The sequence below is a fragment of the Phaenicophaeus curvirostris genome, chromosome 22 (assembly GCF_032191515.1).
Source record: "Phaenicophaeus curvirostris isolate KB17595 chromosome 22, BPBGC_Pcur_1.0, whole genome shotgun sequence".
Classification (NCBI taxonomy): Eukaryota; Metazoa; Chordata; class Aves; order Cuculiformes; family Cuculidae; genus Phaenicophaeus; species Phaenicophaeus curvirostris.
In genome coordinates this window covers 8,221,722-8,240,897 of record NC_091413.1, presented here as the reverse complement: position 1 = coordinate 8,240,897, position 19,176 = coordinate 8,221,722, and the positions used below count along the sequence as shown (strand labels likewise).

General features: G+C 50.8%; 2 protein-coding genes across 6 annotated transcripts in view; one reads left to right on the top strand and one right to left on the bottom strand.

The window, feature by feature from the left end:
• Positions 1-4,251, top strand: part of UBR4 (ubiquitin protein ligase E3 component n-recognin 4) — a 90,667-nt gene extending 86,416 nt beyond the window's left edge. For all 5 annotated transcript variants that reach the window (XM_069874441.1, XM_069874440.1, XM_069874438.1 and 2 more), the window contains 3 exons: positions 1,644-1,734; positions 2,254-2,416; positions 3,113-4,251. In XM_069874441.1, coding sequence (XP_069730542.1) covers positions 1,644-1,734; positions 2,254-2,416; positions 3,113-3,177 — 319 coding nt within the window. In that variant the 3' untranslated portion in view covers positions 3,178-4,251. The remainder of the gene's footprint in view (positions 1-1,643; positions 1,735-2,253; positions 2,417-3,112) is intronic.
• The window catches only part of MICOS10 (mitochondrial contact site and cristae organizing system subunit 10), a 285,369-nt gene that overhangs the window by 214,690 nt on the left and 51,503 nt on the right, over positions 1-19,176 (bottom strand). The window lies entirely within an intron of this gene.

Below are 19,176 nucleotides of genomic sequence, written 5' to 3'. Positions count from 1 at the left end.
TCTGCAGGTATCATAGTTTGTCTGGAAGACCAACATGAGAGACACTCAGCACCTTCCATGGCTGAGAAACTCTTTGTAATTAAACTCAGAGGTGAAATTACCTGAATGGATGAGAGTTCTGGGTTTGCTTTTTTTTTATAAATGCAGTTTCCAAGTTCCAAGGAGCTGAATCACCTGCCCGGTGTTACTGAACCAAGGACTTCGGCTACAAAAATCCCTTAGATGCCTTTCAGCACAGCTTTCATCTGGAGTTGAGGAGGCAAATAGCCCTTTGATATTTTTTCCCTTTGCTCCTGACTGTGACCTTTCTAAAATATTCATGAGAGAAATGAGGCTCCTAAAGTGTTAATGCCTGACTTTCTGCTGGCGATCCCTGCGTAGCCGATGAGCCTGAACCAGCTTCCATTAATGAGAACGCGGTAGCTATTACATACAGTAGCTGTTCCAGAAGGTAGCGACCAGACTTAACCCACAAGGGCCTTTTAATTTTCAATTAAAGGAGCAGACTCCAATTAGATCAAACCCGTTCACATAAAAAGAAACTCTGTCTTGCAGTATTTGGGAGTCTAGAATTAGCATCGCTTGATGTTGCTGTTCTTCCTGTGGAAATTTAGTCACCTTTACTAATTGGTTTTCCTTTAAATAATTAAGCCTGGCTGCCACCTGCCCAGCTCTGTTAAGAGGAGATACACAAATGCAGCTTTTTCAAGTAAGAGCAGCACAATGTTCAGTTTTCCCCAAATCCCCAACCTGTGGCAGATTGCAGAAGGGCTCATGGTCAGCTGATACCCCGTTGTCTTGCTGACTTGCGGCAGCAGGACCAGTTTGACATGCACAAAAAAGGACTTTTTTTCCCCCCAACCTTTTAAGTGGTGAGCAGGAAGCAGCATGTGATGGAGGCAGATATACCTGAGAATGCAGGCAAGAGAATTCCAAACCCATTAGAGTTGCTGGCAGAGGGTTCTGCCTTGCTAGAACCTGTTGGTGATTAATCCTGTAAACCTTGGGAGCTGTTATCCCAGGACAGCTCTGCACCTTTTATAGCCCTTCTCAAGACTGTTTCCAGAAGAATTCCTTCCACAGCCATAAAATAACCAAGAAGGTATTAAATGGAAATTCCTCCATTTCCTCAAGGATGGAGTATTTCCCTCAGTCTTTCAGAAATGCTTTTTATTTGTGAGTTAGAAGCAAAAAGACATTCTCTGTCATTGACAGAGACTGTGGCTGAAACCCAGATGTTGTTATTTCTTCAGGAATCTGCTGTGGTCCATGCAGTGAGCGTGCAAATAGTGGCTGAGCATAGTTTTTCTGACTTCGCCTTTGACTCCTACATAGTCTTGGCAGTGCCCTCCATTCTCTGCTTGTTTCTTTCCTCTGAAATCAGGTTTTATTGGCTACCCTGCTTCACTTACGCTAGGGCAGCTGTGAAGTGGCTTCTTTACCATAGGAATCATTGCACAGAAATCGTGGATGCCCAGTCTTTGTTCCATGGTCCAAGAGCACACAGCGAAGCTTACTCGGAGCCTTCCCCACATGTATTATTGATGGGCTTTCTGGCCATTTCAGCTTTCATGCTATTCATCACATTGGTTACCAAAGCTTAGTGAAGTGATTAACTCAGATTGATTTCATTATCTCCCTAGACTGGCAGATAAGACAGTGAAGGAATATGCAACGTACCGCTCCAGCCTTCTCTTCTGGGCCCTGGTAGATCTCATTTACAACATGTTCAAGGTAAGAAAAAACGTTGTAGCTCATCTATATCAGCTTCCTAACCTGAGCCATTTGGAATAGAAGACAGAGTTTGAAACCCCTTTTTCCAAGATCTTTGTAGACACAAAGCTTCACCTTGTATGGACTCCCTGTTACTCTTTGCAATTTGCTATCCGAAGGACTGAGAGGCTTTTCCATTTGCTACATTCCTCCTGTGTTGTGTATTTGCAAATTTTTCCTGTTCGTTGCCCACTAAAAGCAGGACTCTCAGCCAGAGGAGCAGTTGGGTAAGGAGGGAGGTAGGGGCATCTACAAGAAAGAAACTGGTAGCTTCCAAAGCGGATTAAATAACTAGGCAGAGAAAATGCCTGCAACATTTTTGTTGAAAAGTCCCACGTGGAGTAACTTTTCTACGGGGCTTGTTTACAAAAGGCAGGAGATGTGAGTCCAAGGGCAATGGGAGAAAGCATCAGGGTTTGCAGTTATTCCTCTAAATCATTACTTTTTGCACCGATTTGGTGCTGTTTTCCCCTCTCGCAGAAGGTGCCTACGAGTAACACGGAGGGAGGCTGGTCCTACTCTCTTGCTGAATTCATACGACACAACGACATGCCAATACACGAAGCTGCCGACAAGGCCCTGAAAATTTTCCAGGAGGAGTTCATGCCAGTTGAAACGTTTTCCGAGTTTTTGGATGTGGCTGGTAAGCGTGCGCTTTCCCTTTTATAGGCTGTCTTATGCAACTCGTGACTGCTGCTCGCCCGAGACAGCAGCATTCCTGACACTGCTGCAGCAGCTTGCTTGTGCGAGAGAGGAGGAGACCTCAGCACTCCAGCTATTTCAAAAACACTTGGGGAGACATGCTTTGAGCATCCCCAGACAGGAATATTTCTCTGACCTGACACTGCAGGTCCTCCCTGTGCTCTGTTAAACAAACATACATACCAGCTTGAAGTAATTTTGGGGTAGATGTGGTTGGAAGTCTGATAAACAGATGTGACCATGTACTTAAAGGCAATGAGAATTCTGCCCTAGGGATTTCGGTGTCCCCAGGAGTCAGGAGATGCTGACAATGTGCAGAAGGACTGTTCTTACTTCCGCAAGGAGTTAGTGGTGTCCCAGGCCAGTCTCTCCCTGTCCACCTTACGGAGCTGTGTGCAGCCAGGTCCTTGTGGTGGCTTTGTTGCACAAGAGAAAGCTCCGTGTGGATTTAATGTATGCACTTTGGTCCCTCCTGCACATCCATCCAACAAGGGTCTACCTTCATCTTGTCCATACTTAAAATAATGTTGCAGCTGTCATTATTAACATACATGTGCCCTAGTTCAAACCCCTAATGTGGGCAGCACAAACCACTTTGTGGACCTAATTATTCTGTATTGTCTTCTTCTATTTAAAGGACTCTTATCAGAAATCAATGATCCCGACAGCTTCCTCAAGGATCTTTTGAACTCCATCCCCTGAGCCGCCAGCACAGAGAAGCATTGGGCAGTGACTACACTAGCTTGCCTTCCACCCCTCTGTGTTCCCCCTGGTGTGGTCTGCCCCTCCCCTCAGGAGTGCTGCAATTTGGGGTTGCTTTTTTTTTTTAATTATTTTATTTTCTACAGTTTTTCTTCTTGGAGTGATTTGGAGTTTAGATTTGTTTTATCCTGTATTTCAATGCTTCTGTCTGTAAAACCTTGCGTGTTCAAGCTGGTTGAAAGAATTTGTACAGAGAGGAAACCAAACCAGTAAATCTTACTGCTTTAGTGTGCACCTCTGACATTAAATAAATCGAACAAATGGGTAAGATGGGTTTGACTAGTGCTTGAACCATGCAGCAGTCTAAATGCCAAGTTCTTTCTCATCTTTTCTTTCAGAGCTCCTTCTCTCAGGGCTCAGAGCTGCTGCTCTTTTGGGCCCATAGTCTGGACAAGGAGGCACAGGAAACAAAAGGCTCGTAGGGAGCGAGGAAGCAGACTGACACTCTTTACTGTACATGCAGAGCAGGTTTTCCCCTGTGGGACATGAGCCTTAGAGACTCATAGACTGCAAGGACAGTGTTTCCTCCCGCCCCTTCTTCACCTGGGTGTGGGACACTGTCCCAGCTGCAGTCATCTCCCCGCCGCTTCATGTTCCCCCTCTCCTAGGCATGACCTTATCACAGCGTCTCTCCTCACTTGACTCTCACCAGGGCTCTATTCAAAGCAGGTGCGCCTGTCGGTGCCTCTGGTCGCGTAGTACTGATAGCGAAGATAAGGGATGCTACTCACATCAAAGTTATTTCCTCTCTTGCTGGTAAAATCTTCAGCTTCAGCAAAATGCATGGAAAGCAGATCCTGCACACATCTTGAGCCGGCCACTTGCCCTTTCGATAGCTTGCGTTTTGCTGTGCATGCCCTGACGTGGAGCAGAGTCCCTGCTCTGAATACAGCCTTGCCCTCTCTCACCCAGTCGTGCATGCTGGTAACTTACCTTTACCACCAGTTCTGCTCTCCTGTAACCCAGCTGACGTGGTTAAGCTGGAATCTAATAAAGCTTTCCCTGTCTTCCTTGTCTCTGTTTGAACTTGAATTTCCGCAATCCTAACACAGTTCCATCCCATAAGTAATAATTATTTCAGAAGCTGGATAACTCGGCAACTTATTTGATGCCTTTTGTTAGTGTTGAGCACACAGTTACAATTTGGCAATTAGTGAATGGGTGAAACCCATTCACTGTGTGTTTCTTATCTCCTCTGTGGGTGCTTACGTCACCCTTGGCAGTTGGATTTGATCCGGGGAGGAGAGCTGGGTAGCGAGGCACCTTATGAGGTTTGGGTTAGTGTCATGTGAGGAACTCGAGGATGTGGCATTGGGCTGCTTCATCAGTAGTTAAATCTGTCCTGCCCGATGAAGGTACAGGAGGGCTTTGAGCTCCCTGATCCGGTGGGAGGTGTCCCTGCCCATGGCAGGGAGTTGGAACTGGATGGGCTTTGAGGTCCCTTGCAACCCAAACCATTCTGTCATTCTATGACTAATGTGTGAAGCAGCCATATTCTCCCTTTTAACATAAAAAACACATCTTGTTTTAAGAGCACTGTGAAGTCAAACCTAACAGTCTTCGCTCCAAATAAGCAGCTGGAATATACCTGTGATGGATGCAGAAGCGTTGCTTGCCAGTGCTGGTGTACAGTTGCATGGGCAATGCTAAAACCCTTGTTGAGAAGATGACCTTTCAGATCAGGATGGTTCCTGATGGCAGCAGTGAGCAGATATGAGAAACTAGGGGGTTATGACTGTGGCTTGAAAGCTTCTTGCAGTACAGGGAGTTGAGGTGCAAGACTGAAATCACACCATGCTATGATTCTGTCATTTGTGTCATTGGTTAATCTCTGGATGGGAACTGTTTCAGCCTGGAGAAGAGAAGGCTCTGAGGAGACCTTATAATGACCTTCCAGTACCTGAAGGGGGCTACAAGAGAGCTGAGGAGGGACATTTTACAAAGGCTTGGAGCGATAGGATGAGGGGGAATGGCTTTAAATTGGGGAGGGGAAGATTTAGACTAGACATAAGGAGAAAGTTCTTCACAATAAAGGTGGGGAGGCCCTGGCCCATGTTACCCAGAGCAGGGGTGGCTGCCCCATCCCTGGGGGTGTTCCAGGCCAGGTTGGATGGGGCTTTGATCACTCTGATCCAGTAGGAGATATCCCTGCCCATGGCAGGGGGTGGAACTGGATGATCTTTAAGGTCCCTTCCCACTCAAACCATTCTGTGATTCTATGATTCTTTTGATGTGATTTGGAGAGCTCGGGAGCAATACTGGGCTGCCTCGCTACCTGCTTACCCTTCAGCCACAGCCTCAGCGTGCCAGGCGGTTCATCAACCTTTGCTTCCCAGCCAGTGCCTCACTGGCACAGGGAAAGGAATTGCAGATGCCTTGTGCAGTACGTTACCTCACAAGGTAACCTCAGCGTAGCTCTGCTTTTTGCTGATGCAAAGCCTGGTTGAGCTCCGTTTGTGCTGGCACAGATCTCTTGTGAAAGCACCTCCTGCTATTGCAGGAGCTGGTAAGGTTTATACCAGCAAAATAATTCTACCCATGCAGTTGGATCAGCAGATCCTTGAGCTTCCCAGAATACGATTGCTGTTTGTTATCGTGATGTTATTAGATCTGCAAGGAAGCAGGATCTTAAAAGGAGAGCATTAACCATGGCCTTACCAGTCTAAGCCCAGCTACAATAAACACTCGGGCCTGTTCTAGAGGGTTTCGCATAGGCCTGGAGACGAGTTTCAGAAAAAAAAGGCAGCATCAAGCGCCTCCCTGCCCCGAACATGAGAGGGCTGGGATTTATGGGGAAACCAAATTTGAAAAGAAGGTGGAAACAGCATGGTAGCGCTTCCTCAGAGTAGAATAGCTTGGGAGGGACTAAAGCTTAACAATAATCCCAGAAGAGCTAGAGAGGGATGAGAACAAAAGAAAAGTGTTTTGGAAAGTTTCAGCTGACGCAGGCCACACACTGAGGCTCCAACATGGGCAGGGCTGCAAGCCTCCGCGGGCTCAGGCTGTCAGCAAAGGCTTTGGGGGAAGCCTCTAAAATGCAGTGAAAGAGAGGAGTGAGTCTGGGAAAATGCCTCGGAATGGGTAAAATGACTCAAACTGATGAACCAAACCGAGAGCTGCAGCAGGGAGTTGCCCCCTCTCCAAAATGACATTTTTGGGGAAAAAAAAGCAATCCTTTGTGACATGTGAGAGCCAGTGCGACCTCCGTGATTGCTTTGAACCTGACCTCATGGGCAAGAGCTTCCCTGGGATGTCCTGATGTCCCTGGGATGGCTGTTCCCATGGGTCAAACTCCGGTGATTGCTTATTAATTAATCTTGGGAGCAACACCTCCCAAGGAGAACAAAGCAGCCAGCCCTGCCCCAGGCACCGGCGGGGGTGCACCAGGCTCTCCGCTGGCTGCAGGTACAAACACGGCGGTGAGCTCAAGTTCATTGGTTGCCTCTGCTGCGATGGACGGCTCGTTCTGCCATCCCGCAAACCCCCTCGTTTGGTAAAGATGGGAAGCCTTCACCTTGCCCCTTGTATTTCATGCTGGTTTCCTTTGTCCTGCTGCCTCCTCCCTTTGTAATTCCCTTTTCCGAGCCAGACACATGACCTTCTGGAAGCTGAAGGGAGACCTCATCACTGTCTACAGCTCCCTGAAAGGAGTTTGTAGCGAGGTGGGTTTTGGTCTCTTCTCCCTGGTACATAGCAGCAAGGGGAAATCATAGAATCATAGAATAACCAGGTTGGAAGAGACCCACCAGATCATCCAGTCCAAGCATTCCCATCAATCACTAACCCATGTCCCTGAGCACCTCGTCCACCTGTGCCTTAAACCCCTCCAGGGAAGGTGAATCAACCCCCTCCCTGGGCAGCCTCTGCCACTGCCCAATGACCCTTTCTGTGAAGAATTTTTTCCTGATGTCCAGCCTAAACTTCCCCTGGTGGAGCTTGAGGCCGTTCCCTCTCGTCCTGTCCCCTGTCCCTTGGGAGAAGAGCCCAGCTCCCTCCTCTCCACAACCTCCTTTCAGGCAGTTGGAGAGAGCAATGAGGTCTCCCCTCAGCCTCCTCTTCTCCAGGCTAAACACCCCCAGCTCTCTCAGCCGCTCCTCGTAAGACTTGTTCTCCAGCCCCTTCACCAGCTTTGTTGCTCTTCTCTGGCCTCAAGATGCGCCAGGGGAGATTTAGGTTGGATATTGGGAGGAATTTCTTTGCTGAAAGGGTTGTTGAGCATTGGCAGAGGCTGCCCGGGGAGGTGGTTGAGTCCCCATCCCTGGAGGGGTTTAAAAGACAAGTAAATGTCGTACCTGGGGACATGGTCTGGTGGCAGACCCAGCAGGGCTGGATCAGTGGTTGGACTTGATCACCTTAAAGGGCTTTTCCAACCAAAACCGTTCTACAATTGAATGATTCTTTGCCCAGCTGGGGGCTCTTTCCTACAGCTGTCCCGCCAGGACAGATGCACGCGGGAGCTCCTCTCTGCCCCACTGCCAGTGCTTCCACCCAGGTCTCAATCCAGGTTTCTCTCCTGTTTTGCCTACTACGGCAATTGCCTGGAATTATTTTCAAATGAGCAGTGGGATTAGAGCTGCTGAGCATAAACACACTGTGAGCTGCAACATTTCGATGCCATAAAAGACTCCCTGGACTTTATCCGGTGTGGGAGATGTGATTTATCCCCTTGGACACGCATCCAGGCGGTTTGTTTTTCAGGATCACGTGGATCCCATGCGTTCAGCAAGACTGTGGTGGAGCCTCGATGATTGTGTGGCTACATCTCAGGGTTGCTGTTTCTGATGCAGAAATTTGGAGTGAGAAACCTCTTTTCCCTGTGTCCAAAGGTTTTGGGGAGCCTTCCTATGCACGAGCATGCATGTTACCAAAGGTAACCTTGGTATTAAACAGCAAAAACCCTTTTACATACAAAAACATTGCCTATTTGTGTCAAGGCAACGTCGAGACGTCGCTCAAGGAGCCTCCGGCGAGGCAGCAAGACACCAGCCATGCACTGCTGACCACGGAACCACATCAAAACAGCTGCTTTGGCCGGGCTTACGCTGGCAGAGAAGTTTGCACCACAGCTGCTGAAGTGGTATTCCAAGTCACTGTTTTACCAAAACTCCTCAAATGCCCAAACTGCTGGCTCTGGGAAGCACAGAGGTGTTTTTCCATGCCAGGCACTTAATTTCAAGGAAAAATAAAAAACCTTCTTTACTCCACTTGCGGGGTAAACACACAGGCCCAGACTGTCCCTGTTGCTGCAGCATCATTAGCTGAATTATCAGTCACTCCTCATCAGCTGCTGGCTCTGTGAACTTCATCTTCTTCTGCCTTGATCTCAGCATCACCACACGGACTCTGGACCATCCCATCCCTTGATGGCACAAACCTGTATTGAGTCCCATGGGTTTATTTTGGCCTCTAAGCCTGTTTTTTTCTTCCAGGAAGATCACACCAGGCTCTGTCGCAGGGATAACCGCTCCCACCACGCGGTGAGCAGGACCCTTGAGTGCCCGTTAGGCAAAGAGCAGGCACCGTCACGCCGGCTTTGCCGTTTGCTTGTGACAATGAAGCAAATCTGCAGAATTCTCTCCTTGCCTTTCAGCCAGCACTGCTTTCAGTTCAATTCAGGCCCCATTAAGCTGGAGGACCAGTTCAGGCGTCCTCCAAGCAGGTGAGTGATGTAAACGAGCACAGAATGTGTGGCAACGCGCACTCGCAGCCCAGAAACCAACCGTGTTTGGTTGGTTCCCAAAGCCGTGGGGGCAGCAGGGAGGGAGGGGATTCTGCCCCTCTGCTCTGCTCTGTGAGACCCACCTGGAGCCCTGTGTCCAGTTCTGGAGTCCTCAGCACAGGAAGGACACGGAGCTGTTGGAGTGAGTCCAGAGGAGGCCACGGAGATGATCCGAGGGCTGGAGCACCTCACGTACCAGGCCAGGCTGAGAGAGTTGGGGTTGGTCATCCTGGAGAAGAGAAGGCTGTGGAGAGACCTTAGAGCAGCTTCCAGTGCTGAAAGGGGCTATGGGAGTTGCCCAGAGCAGGGGTGGCTGCCTCATCCCTGGAGGGGTTCAAGGCCAGGTTGGATGGAGCTTGGAGCAACTGGATCCAATGGGAGGTGTCCCTGCAGGGGTGGGACTGGATGGGCTTTCATATCCCTTCCACCCCAAACCATTCTGTGATTCTATGAATAACCACAAAATCCAAGTTCCTAAGTCACCTTTCAATTCACAAATGGAACCAGGCAGGTTTGTAGCTGCTCTGGAGGGCGACCACCCTGCCAGCGGAGAGCAGCTCTCCCAGCACATCTCAGGAGGCCTCCCACGGTCTGTGAGAGCTTGTTTCAGAGCCACTTGGTGGCTCCCATTTCTGCTCCCTGCCCTCCTCCAGAGACGAAAATCAGCTTGGCCTTGACTTGTTTGCGGCACATGGTGGGGCGCAGCCCGGCCACGTTATCACCCCGAGCAGGAATGATTCACAACTCACGCGTACAGTATTGAGGGCACGGGGCAAAATGAACCACAGCTCGCACGGACCTTTGAAAAGATACTTGGGTGAATAAGTACAAAATCGCACTGAGGGGGGTACTGCAGTACCTGAAGTTGATGGGAGAAGCTGGCAACAGCTGCCAGAACCTCCAGGAGCAGTTGCACCCTCACTGGTTTCCAAGAGGGCATGAAGCACCTCATATCCGAGGCCAGGCTGGGAGAGTTGGGTTTCTTCAGCCTGGGGAAGAGAAGGCTCTGGGGGGACCATAGAGCAGCTTCCAGTGCTGAAAGGGACTTTTTCCAAGGGCCTGGAGTGACAGGATGAGGGTGAATGGCTTTAAATTGGAAGGGGGAAGATTTACATTAGATATTAGGAAGAAATTCTTCATGATGAGGGTGGGGAGGCCCTGGCCCAGGTTGCCCAGAGCAGGGGTGGCTGCCCCATCCCTGGAGGGGTTCAAGGCCAGGTTGGATGGGGCTTGGAGCCCCTGATCCAGTGGGAGGTGTCCCTGCCCATGGCAGGGGGATGGAACTGGGTGATCTTTAAGGTCCCTTCCATCCCAAGCCATTCCATGATTCTGTGATTAAAGCCCTAAAGCCCTCATTTGTGGATTTTTTGGCAGGATTGATCCTGCTTTTTCCCACTGACTGCTCAGCTCAGAGAGGAGCCACCAGCCCTGTCCCTCCAATCCAAGCCCAGTAGATGAACTGAAATCCCTCTCCCCCTGCTGAAGGGGAACACGCTGGTGGGAAGTGATGCATTTTAGTTACAAAATGGTAATAAAATGGTAACTGGTACTGGCTTTTATTGCTGAAACCCCAGGCATCCCCTTGGGTCCTGCTAAAAGGCAGCATCCCCTGAGGCCAGGATGGGGATCATGGCTTTCAGCCTGCTGAGGGGTGTAAAAGGCTCCAGCTGCTGCCTCTCACAAGATTTTATTTATTTCCATAGTGCTTATTAAGCCTTTATTAGAGCAGAATAATCCCTGCTCAGCACTACTCCCTGTATCCAAGCTCTGTTGCTACAGGTCCCAGATTTGAAGCAGGAGTTACGGTCTCTCTCCAAACCTCCTCTGCTGACCTGGAACGATTTTTCCCTTTCACCATTGCCACAGACTCAGGAAGAACCAGACACATTCCCCACTACCTGATCTGTGCAGGTGGGAGCTGCATAGCTCTCCTGCCCTTTCCTGCACCACCCTGGGAGCATCAGGCACCTCGTGATGGATTTCCTACTCCAAAAAGGCTGAGGCTTCCTTCTGGAAATGGCAGAGGCTCTGGTGGAGTCTCCATCCCTGGGAGGGTTCAAAACATGAGTGGCTGTGGCACGTGGGGACATGGTTTAGTTGGCATGGTGGGGTTGGGCTGGATGAGCTTAGAGGACTTTTCCAGCCTTAATGAGTGAATGATTCTATGATTCTATGACCTGGAAGTGTCCAGGGGAGGGCTGAAGCCACAGGAGAAGCGGCTTGGATGTAGAGAGCCCAGGTCTGCATTTGTGGCTGCTGCGATTCACCCTGGACTGTTTCCCCGGGGAATTCAGGGATGGAGGATTGCGTTGGTCTGAAGCCACTGGAGAAGGGGGCAAGTACCCTCCCTGCAGTCTTCTTCCAGGTGTAGGATATAGAAAAGGGCGTATATTAAACAGAAGTTGCCAAAATTAAGCTCTTTGTGGTTCAAGTTCAGCTTCGGCACATGAAAGAGGCTGAGCTTCTAGAGAAATACTTAGAAATATTGAGAACATCGTGGTTAGTCTCGGCTGGTCTGGCCAGCGGCGTCAGGTCCAGCATCTTTTGCATCTTTCATGGCTGTGGGGAAACAGTGGGGGCTGGAGGACGTGGGAGAGGGATAGTGGAGATGCTTTAATTGGGGCAAGGAGGCGGAGGGCAGGGCAGGCAGGCATCCCCGCTGATTAATGGGCTGTGGGGTTCGGATTGTTTAGACATGGAGATCTTTGCTATAATGATGATAACCAAAATAATTACTGTTATTAATAGTAATCCTGCTTAATGCTTTTTCTTTCCCAACTGTTGTGGCAACAAGACCTCAGTAACCCTCCGTGCATGCCCCTGGGGGAAGTGGTGTCCTCACCCAAGATGAGAAATCAGGGTAGGAAAGGGCTGGAGCTGCTCCGGCCAAGGCTGAGCTCCTCTGGGGCTTGAACACAAATTGCATCGCTGGGTAGCAGTGAAAGCCCAAACCAGTGCTCCACGACTGGCTGAGGTCATCTGGTTCTCAGCCACTAATGGGAGTTCGTGATGGTGTAGAACCACAGGATCATGGAATGGTTTGGTCTGGAAGGGACCTCAAAGCCCATCCAGCTCTACCCCCTGCCACCTGCCATGGGCAGGGACACCTCCCACTGGATCAGGGGCTCCCAGCTCCATCCAACCTGACCTTGAACCCTCCAGGGATGGGGCAGCCACCCCTGCTCTGGGCAACCTGGGCCAGGGCCTCCCCACCCTCACAGCAAAACATTTCTCCCCAAGACCTCATCTCAATCTCCCCTCTTGCAGCTGAAAATCGTTCCCCTCATCCTCTCCCTGCCCTCTCTGATCCAGAGCCCCTCCCCAGCTTTCCTGGAGCCCCTTTCAGCACTGGAAGCTGCTCTAAGGTCTCCCTGCAGCCTTCTCTTCTCCAGGCTGTACAACTCAAACTCCTTGTACAGGAGGTTCTCCAGCCCTCGGATCATCTCTGTGGCCTCCTCTGGACTCGCTCCAACAGCTCCATGCTGAGGACTCGAATAGGACACAGGACTCCAGGTAGGGTCTCACGAGATTGGAGTATTGGGGCAGAATCCCCTCCCTCTCTGCTGGTCCCACTGGTTTTGATGCAACCCAGGACACGGGTGGTTTCTGGGCTCTGAGCACACATTCCCAGCTCCTGTCCAGCTTCTCCTCCCCCAGCACCCCAAGTCCTTCTCCTCAGGGCTGCTCCCTATCCATTCTCTTCCCAGCCTGGATTTGTGCTTGGCACCTCCCTGACCCAGGTGCAGGACCTCGCACTTGTCCTTGAACTCCATGAGGTTCACGTGTGCCCACTTTTCCAGTTTGTGTGGTATTGGTGCCTGGTTATTGGCTCTGTTGCCGTTGGACCTTGCCACATGGTTGGGGCGGCTGAGCAGCTGCATGTCGGGACACCCCACGAGCTGCTCTCCGGGTGTTTAATCCCACAGTTTCTCCCAGCCCCTTTTTTTTGTAATCGTATTTAATGAACAAATATGAGCGCATTCTAAACCCAGCGCTATCCTTTAATTATTCCTCATGTTTGATGACAAAAAGAAATAATTCCCAGATGATGAGATCAGACGTTAAAGGCACATCTCCTGAGCGCCAGGTCACTACTGTTTCTCTTCCCTCGGTCCGTATTTTGCCTGCTGTAAGCAGTTTTGATACACGGAGCTCGGTGACTGCGTCAGCTGGCACAGTGGAAAAGTATTTGCCAGCCGTGGGCCACGGGGCTGTGTTACCGGCTGGGAATCGTGGCAGACTGGGCGTCTGGCTGTCAAGGTGCTCCACCCGAGGACCTCTCCCTCAGAAACACCCCAGGACATTGGGAAATGCAAGAGGGGAGCTGCTGCAAAAGCTTCGGCTCATTGACTCACTTTGCTGACACCAAGTTTTCTTGAGGTTGTCAAGAGCATCCCTCCGGGTTCAGGATGGGAGGCGGAGGGTTGGAGTGGTCGAGGGTCCCCTCCACAGGGCGGATCCCATTGTTCCATGCTGGTGGAGAAGCAGAGAAGGCAAGAAAATTCTGCACAGGGAGTCGGGTGCTTGGAGGAACCCCACCTCCGGAGCAGAGCAGGGCGTCCAAGCCACCACATCCAGCACTCCCATCACCAGCTCCTGCCAGGATGCTTTCGTTACCCTGTCTCTTGCAATACACGTCAGGCCAAAAACCCCACAGTCCAAGGAATGAAAATAGAATCAGAGAATCATGGAATGGTTTGGGTTGGAAGATACCTTGACTAGCATCTAATTCCAACCCACTGCCATGGGCAGGAACACCTTCTGCTGGATCAAAGCCCCATCCAACCAATACTCAGCTCATGGCTTCTGGAAGAGAGATTTAGATAGGGAGCTAAAATTAATCCAAATTGAACTTCATCCTCTTCATGCTTGGAGCTCTGACTGCTGCTCTGCCCACACTGAGCCCCGCACTGGTTATGGAGTTGCAGGGACAATGGAAAAGAAATCACGTCAGGTCATGTCTTTGCCCCAAAGACAAAAATCACTGAAAAGCTGTTTACATTTAATCAGGCCAGGGTCTACCTGCAGAAGGAAAATCTTAGTACGGATGCGATTGAAGCTGTGCACTTGGGCATGCCCGGATTAACGATGCAGCATCCTGCGATGATCCTTAAGGAGCTGCCAGAGCAACCACCGTGGCCTCAAGCACACCTGCACGGCCTGTACAGGCTTATTGGTGCATATTTGCTGCTCTACTCAATACAGATGCAAATATTTGGTTACTAAGGAAGCAATGAGCATTGCCACAGTCTCCCAGGAAATCCTATGGCATGTCTTAACCCCTCCACGTGAGCCAGTGCTTCACGGTTGCACTCAGCATCTTTATCTCTTGCTGCATCCCTCTCTCGTGGCTTCACCCACCTTTTTGGGTTGAACCTGGCACAGAAGTGTTTGTTTCCAAAATATTTACATCATCTCCGTAGAGAATATTGTCCCCACCCTGAGGGAGAGGAGAGACAGATGTGCTGGATTCAACAAGCCTGGGTCCATACTTTGCATCCCCAATTCTCTGCTGATAGGCTGAGGACAAAAGTAGCTCTTGGGCTACGTGTGAGCAGCATCCTTCTTCATGTTGAACCCTGTTTTGCTGTGCTGATGCACGTAAAACCCCCAAATGTGGCAAAATGAGATGTTTTATCCCGGAAAAAGCATCTGGAGCAAAGCACAGACCTGCAATGGAAGAAGGTGCTGGACTGAAGCAGCAGCTCCTATTTCACACAGAATCATTAGGGTTGAAAAGCCCTCTCAGCTCATCCAGTCCAATGATCAGCCCAAGCCCACCCTGCCTACTAAACCCTTTCACCAAGTGCTACGGCCACACATTTTTTAACTCCTCCAGGGATGGAGACTCTCGCAGAAAATACATGGGGGGAAACCCACACTGTTTGAGGAGGAGAAACCTCCTTTAAAGGCATTAAGGAACCTGCAAGGAGGAAAACTTGCTGGTTTTGTAAGTGCTGATGTAGCTCATTCCTCCCCCATTATCAATAGCAGCCAACCTGCCAAATACTTTGTTTCCGCAGCGTGACGTGGTGATTGATGCAATTCCCAGCATAAGCTGAGGGTTTCCCTTATAGGGCTGGAAATGCTAAACCCCGGTGACTAACCCGGCCCTTTCTCCACGTGCGAAGGGGCGCAGCCTTCGGGCTTCCATGAAGGGGCTGGGTGCATTTGGTCTGAGTCACCAGAGGAGTCACCAGGGCAGCTGGACCGTTTTTGCCTGGCTCCCACGTGCCTATTGAGGAGCGCATGAAGGCAGGGATGGTTTCTCCCATTTCTCAAGAAACAGCCCTAATGCTGCTGCGCCCATGGGAGCGAGTGGGGAAAGGGGCTGGCTGGAGCTGGAAAAGCTTTGTGGGCCAACAATGCAGCTGGGGTGCAGGGAGTCTCATTGCAGCAACTCATTTGTGCCATCACCATCACCCCAAGATGGTCGTGTACAAGCACACAGGTCTGGATTAAAAACCAACCAGTCAGAGGGAGGGACTATTAAAAAAAAAAACTAATTAAAAACTTATTTCAACAGCCTGCTTTGCCCAAACATCTTTATTCAGGCAGGCAGCAAACTGCAGTGCAAGGGAAAGAGCCCCAGGTGAGTGACACTGATCCCAGTGTGGCCATCGATGCCGGCTGATTCGTAAATGGCAGCTTCAGAAAGAAGAGCCTTCTCTGGAGTGCAGAGTCCAGGGTGAACAAATCACAGAATCATGGAAAGGGTTGGATGGGAAGGGACCTGAAAGCCCACACAGATCCACCCCCCTGCCATGGGCAGGGACACCTCCCACTGGATCAGGGGCTCCAAGCCCCATCCAACCTGGCCTTGAACCCCTCCAGGGATGGGGCAGCCACCACTGCTCTGGGCAACCTGGGCCAGGGTCTCCCCACCCTCACAGCAAAACATTTCTCCCTAAAAATCTCATCTCAATCTCCCCTCTTGCAGCTGAAAAACATTCCCCCTCATCCTCTCCCTGCACTCCCTGATCAACAGTCCCTCTCCAGCTTTCCTGGAGCTCCTTTCAGCACTGGAAGCTGCTCTAAGGTCTCTCCACAGCCTTCTCTTCTCCAGGACGAACAACCCCAACTCTCTCAGCCTGTCCTTGGATGGGTGGTGCTCCAGCCCTTGGATCATCTCCATGGCCTCCTCTGGACTCACTCCAACAGTTCCGTGTCCTTCCTGTGCTGTGGATTCCAGAACTGGACACAGCACTCCAGGTGAGGTCTCACCAGAGCAGAGCTTTGGCACAGAATCCTCTCTCTTGCTCTGCTGGTTACATCTCCGTATACTTCATCTCCAAAGTGGCAAAGAGCAGGCTCTGGGGGTTGCTTAAGTCCCAAGGAATAGAAAGGGGGATGAGGGAGATCACTGAGGTCGCCAGGGCTTTGGGGAAAATGCTGCTTCACCACGAAGCCAGAACGTCGGAGGCAAGGAAGGTTCTGCTGAGCGTGGGGCATTTTCGAGGGCTGGGGAGTTTACGAATGTTAAGCCATAGGATTTTTGCTTGTTTGTTTTAGAGGGGAATTTATTCAAATACACAAACCTTAACTTAGTGGTGATGTGTGTCAGCCTGGGGAGCATCAGGCGTGGGCTGTAACTCAGCGCAGTACAGAAGCGCTGGTGAGGCTGCCGAGTTTGGCTGGAATAGGGTTACTTGGAAGGGAGACCCAAGGAAGAAAATACTTTCTGCCAGTACCAGCCTAACAAAAGCTGCAACATGTAACCAACCCTAGGAAAATTCATATTTTAAAACCGAAGCAGATGGAGAGAGGAGATCTGGAACAGTAACAGAGGGCTATAAGTGAAGGATGGTAAGAACGCGAAGGTAAAAATAGGTGTAAAAACCAAATCTGAGGGTCTGGATTCCTCAGCTCCCACTCCAGCCCGTGTTTGGGTGAAGCAACTGAGAGTGAAAATACATCCAGTTTATTATTCTTGGCATCATGACGGGTGGTCACTCATTTAATTGTTGTGTAGCTGTTGCATTCAGAAATAGACCCACTTCCCATCCCTTTTCCTCCCTGTCCAAATAGGAAAGGGCTAATCAGTGCTTCATTATTTATATCTGTAATTGGCAGGCAGCGGAGAGCTTTCCACAGCAGGAATTGGAGGAATCCCTGCTGGAATGTCCCCAGCCACCACAGGGTATCCCATGTGCTGGAGCGGCTGCTCAGCACGGCACCGGTGGCAGTGGGTCAGCTTTATGGTTGTATGAGCCCTGTGGAAGAAGGATTCCCATTTCTCCAAGCCTAAGCCTAATTAGTTGCTGCGGTTAATTCCAGGTGATTCACTTCCAGGGGCTGGAATGGAACCGCAGCCTGGCAGAGCGGGATGCTGGTGGTGACCATACGCATCCCGGGGCTGAGGCAAAGCCCATTAAGAAGAAGACTCATTGATTTTATGACCATTGGATTGGGCCGTGGGGATTCCGTCCCCAACGATGGCAATGAGTGCTACCTAACGAGCGATCATGATGCATCACCTCACCGGGTAGGTGCAAAACCATTCATTAACTGCTCGGTTTATCATTTCCTCTGCTCTTTTCCTGCTTCCTTAAGGGAAAAAATAAAGCTCTTGTTGTCCAACAGGATTTTCATAGCTGTTGACCCTGCAGTTTCGCTGTGCTCTAAAATCACTCAGCTCTTTCCAGCCTGTCAGCAGGGATGCCTAAAAGATGGCAAATCACCCAGATCTGGGAGAAACTTGCTCTTGGTTGGCTTAACCCTCAGGAAGAACCTCATTATCAGCAGGTTTAGTCTATTCATAAAATCATAGAATCATTGAGGTTGGAAAAGCCCTCTCAGCTCATCCAGTCCAACCGTCAGCCCAGCCCCACCGTGCCTGCTAAACCCTGTCCCCAAGTGCCATGGCATCATGGTTTTTGAAGCCCTCCAGGGATGGAGACTCTGCCAGGGCTTCACCACTCTGTCAGGGAACACATTTTCTCCAATAGCCATTCTGAACCTGCCCTGGCACAACTCGAGGCCATTTCCTCTTGTCCCATTGCTGTCCCTTAGGAGCAGAGCCCAGCACCCACCTCACCACAACCTCTCCAGGAGCTGCACAGAGCGATGAGGTCTCCCCTCAGCCTCCTCTTCTCCAGGATAAACCCCCCCAGGTCCCTCAGCCACTCCCACAACCCCTGTTCTCTAGACCCTTCCCAGCTCCATTCCCTTCTCTGGACACGCTCCAGGTCCTTCTTGGAGTGAGGGGCCAGAACTGACCCCAGGATTCGAGGTGCGGCCTCCCCAGCGCCGAGTGCAGGGGATGATCCCTTCCCTGCTCCTGCTGGCCACCCCACGGCTGAACCAAGCCAGGGTGCTGGTGGCCTCCTTGGCCACCGGGGCCACTGCTGGCTTATCTTCAGCCACTGCTGACCAGCACCCCAGGTCCTTTTCCACTGGGCAGCTTTCCAGCCGCTATTCCCCAGGCCCAAGCTTCCCAAGCATTGCAGGGAAGCTGCAGGCTGGCACACACCACGGAAATGCTTCCCAGGGAGCTGTTTTTCCTTCACACGCGGCTCCGTTTGATGCATCCTGGTGCCAAGACCAGCAGTCCCAGCCATGCCCTAATGGCTGAGCAATTAAAGGCGTTCTCCGGTAGCCTCAGCAATAAGCACAGGTTACAGTCTACATAAACAAGGCTGCGGTGCTTTTGTGCTCGGGGAGAAATAATCCTTTCAGGTGCTGCTTTGAGTCACCCTTTCAATAAAGCACCTCCACCCTGTACATTCATTTTTTTTTTCCAGGAGGTGCTGCAAAAAAGCAGATTTGAAACACATGGGCAGAGCCCTTTGAAGAGCCCTCGGTGACGTGCAGGGGCTGGTGGGGCGGCAGCGAGTGGAGCCTGATGCCCGCGCGGTTTAATACCAACATTACCTGACAAAGCACTCTAGTTCTATTTCAGAAACGATTTGAGTGTTACTGTTTTCTGCATGCTCACAAAGTATCATTCTGATCTGTGGTAGTGCAATGGAGTGATCACATAATTTATGGAATTCCGGAATAGTTTGGGTTGCAAAGGACCTCAAAGCCCACCCAGTTCCTCCCCCTGCCACGAGCAGGGACACCTCCCACTGGATCAGGGGCTCCAAGCCCCATCCAACCTGGCCTGGAACCCCCCAGGGATGGGGCAGCCACCCCTGCTCTGGGCAGCCTGGGCCAGGGCCCCCCCACCCTCACAGCGAAACATTTCTCACTAAAAATCTCATCTTGATCTCCCCTCC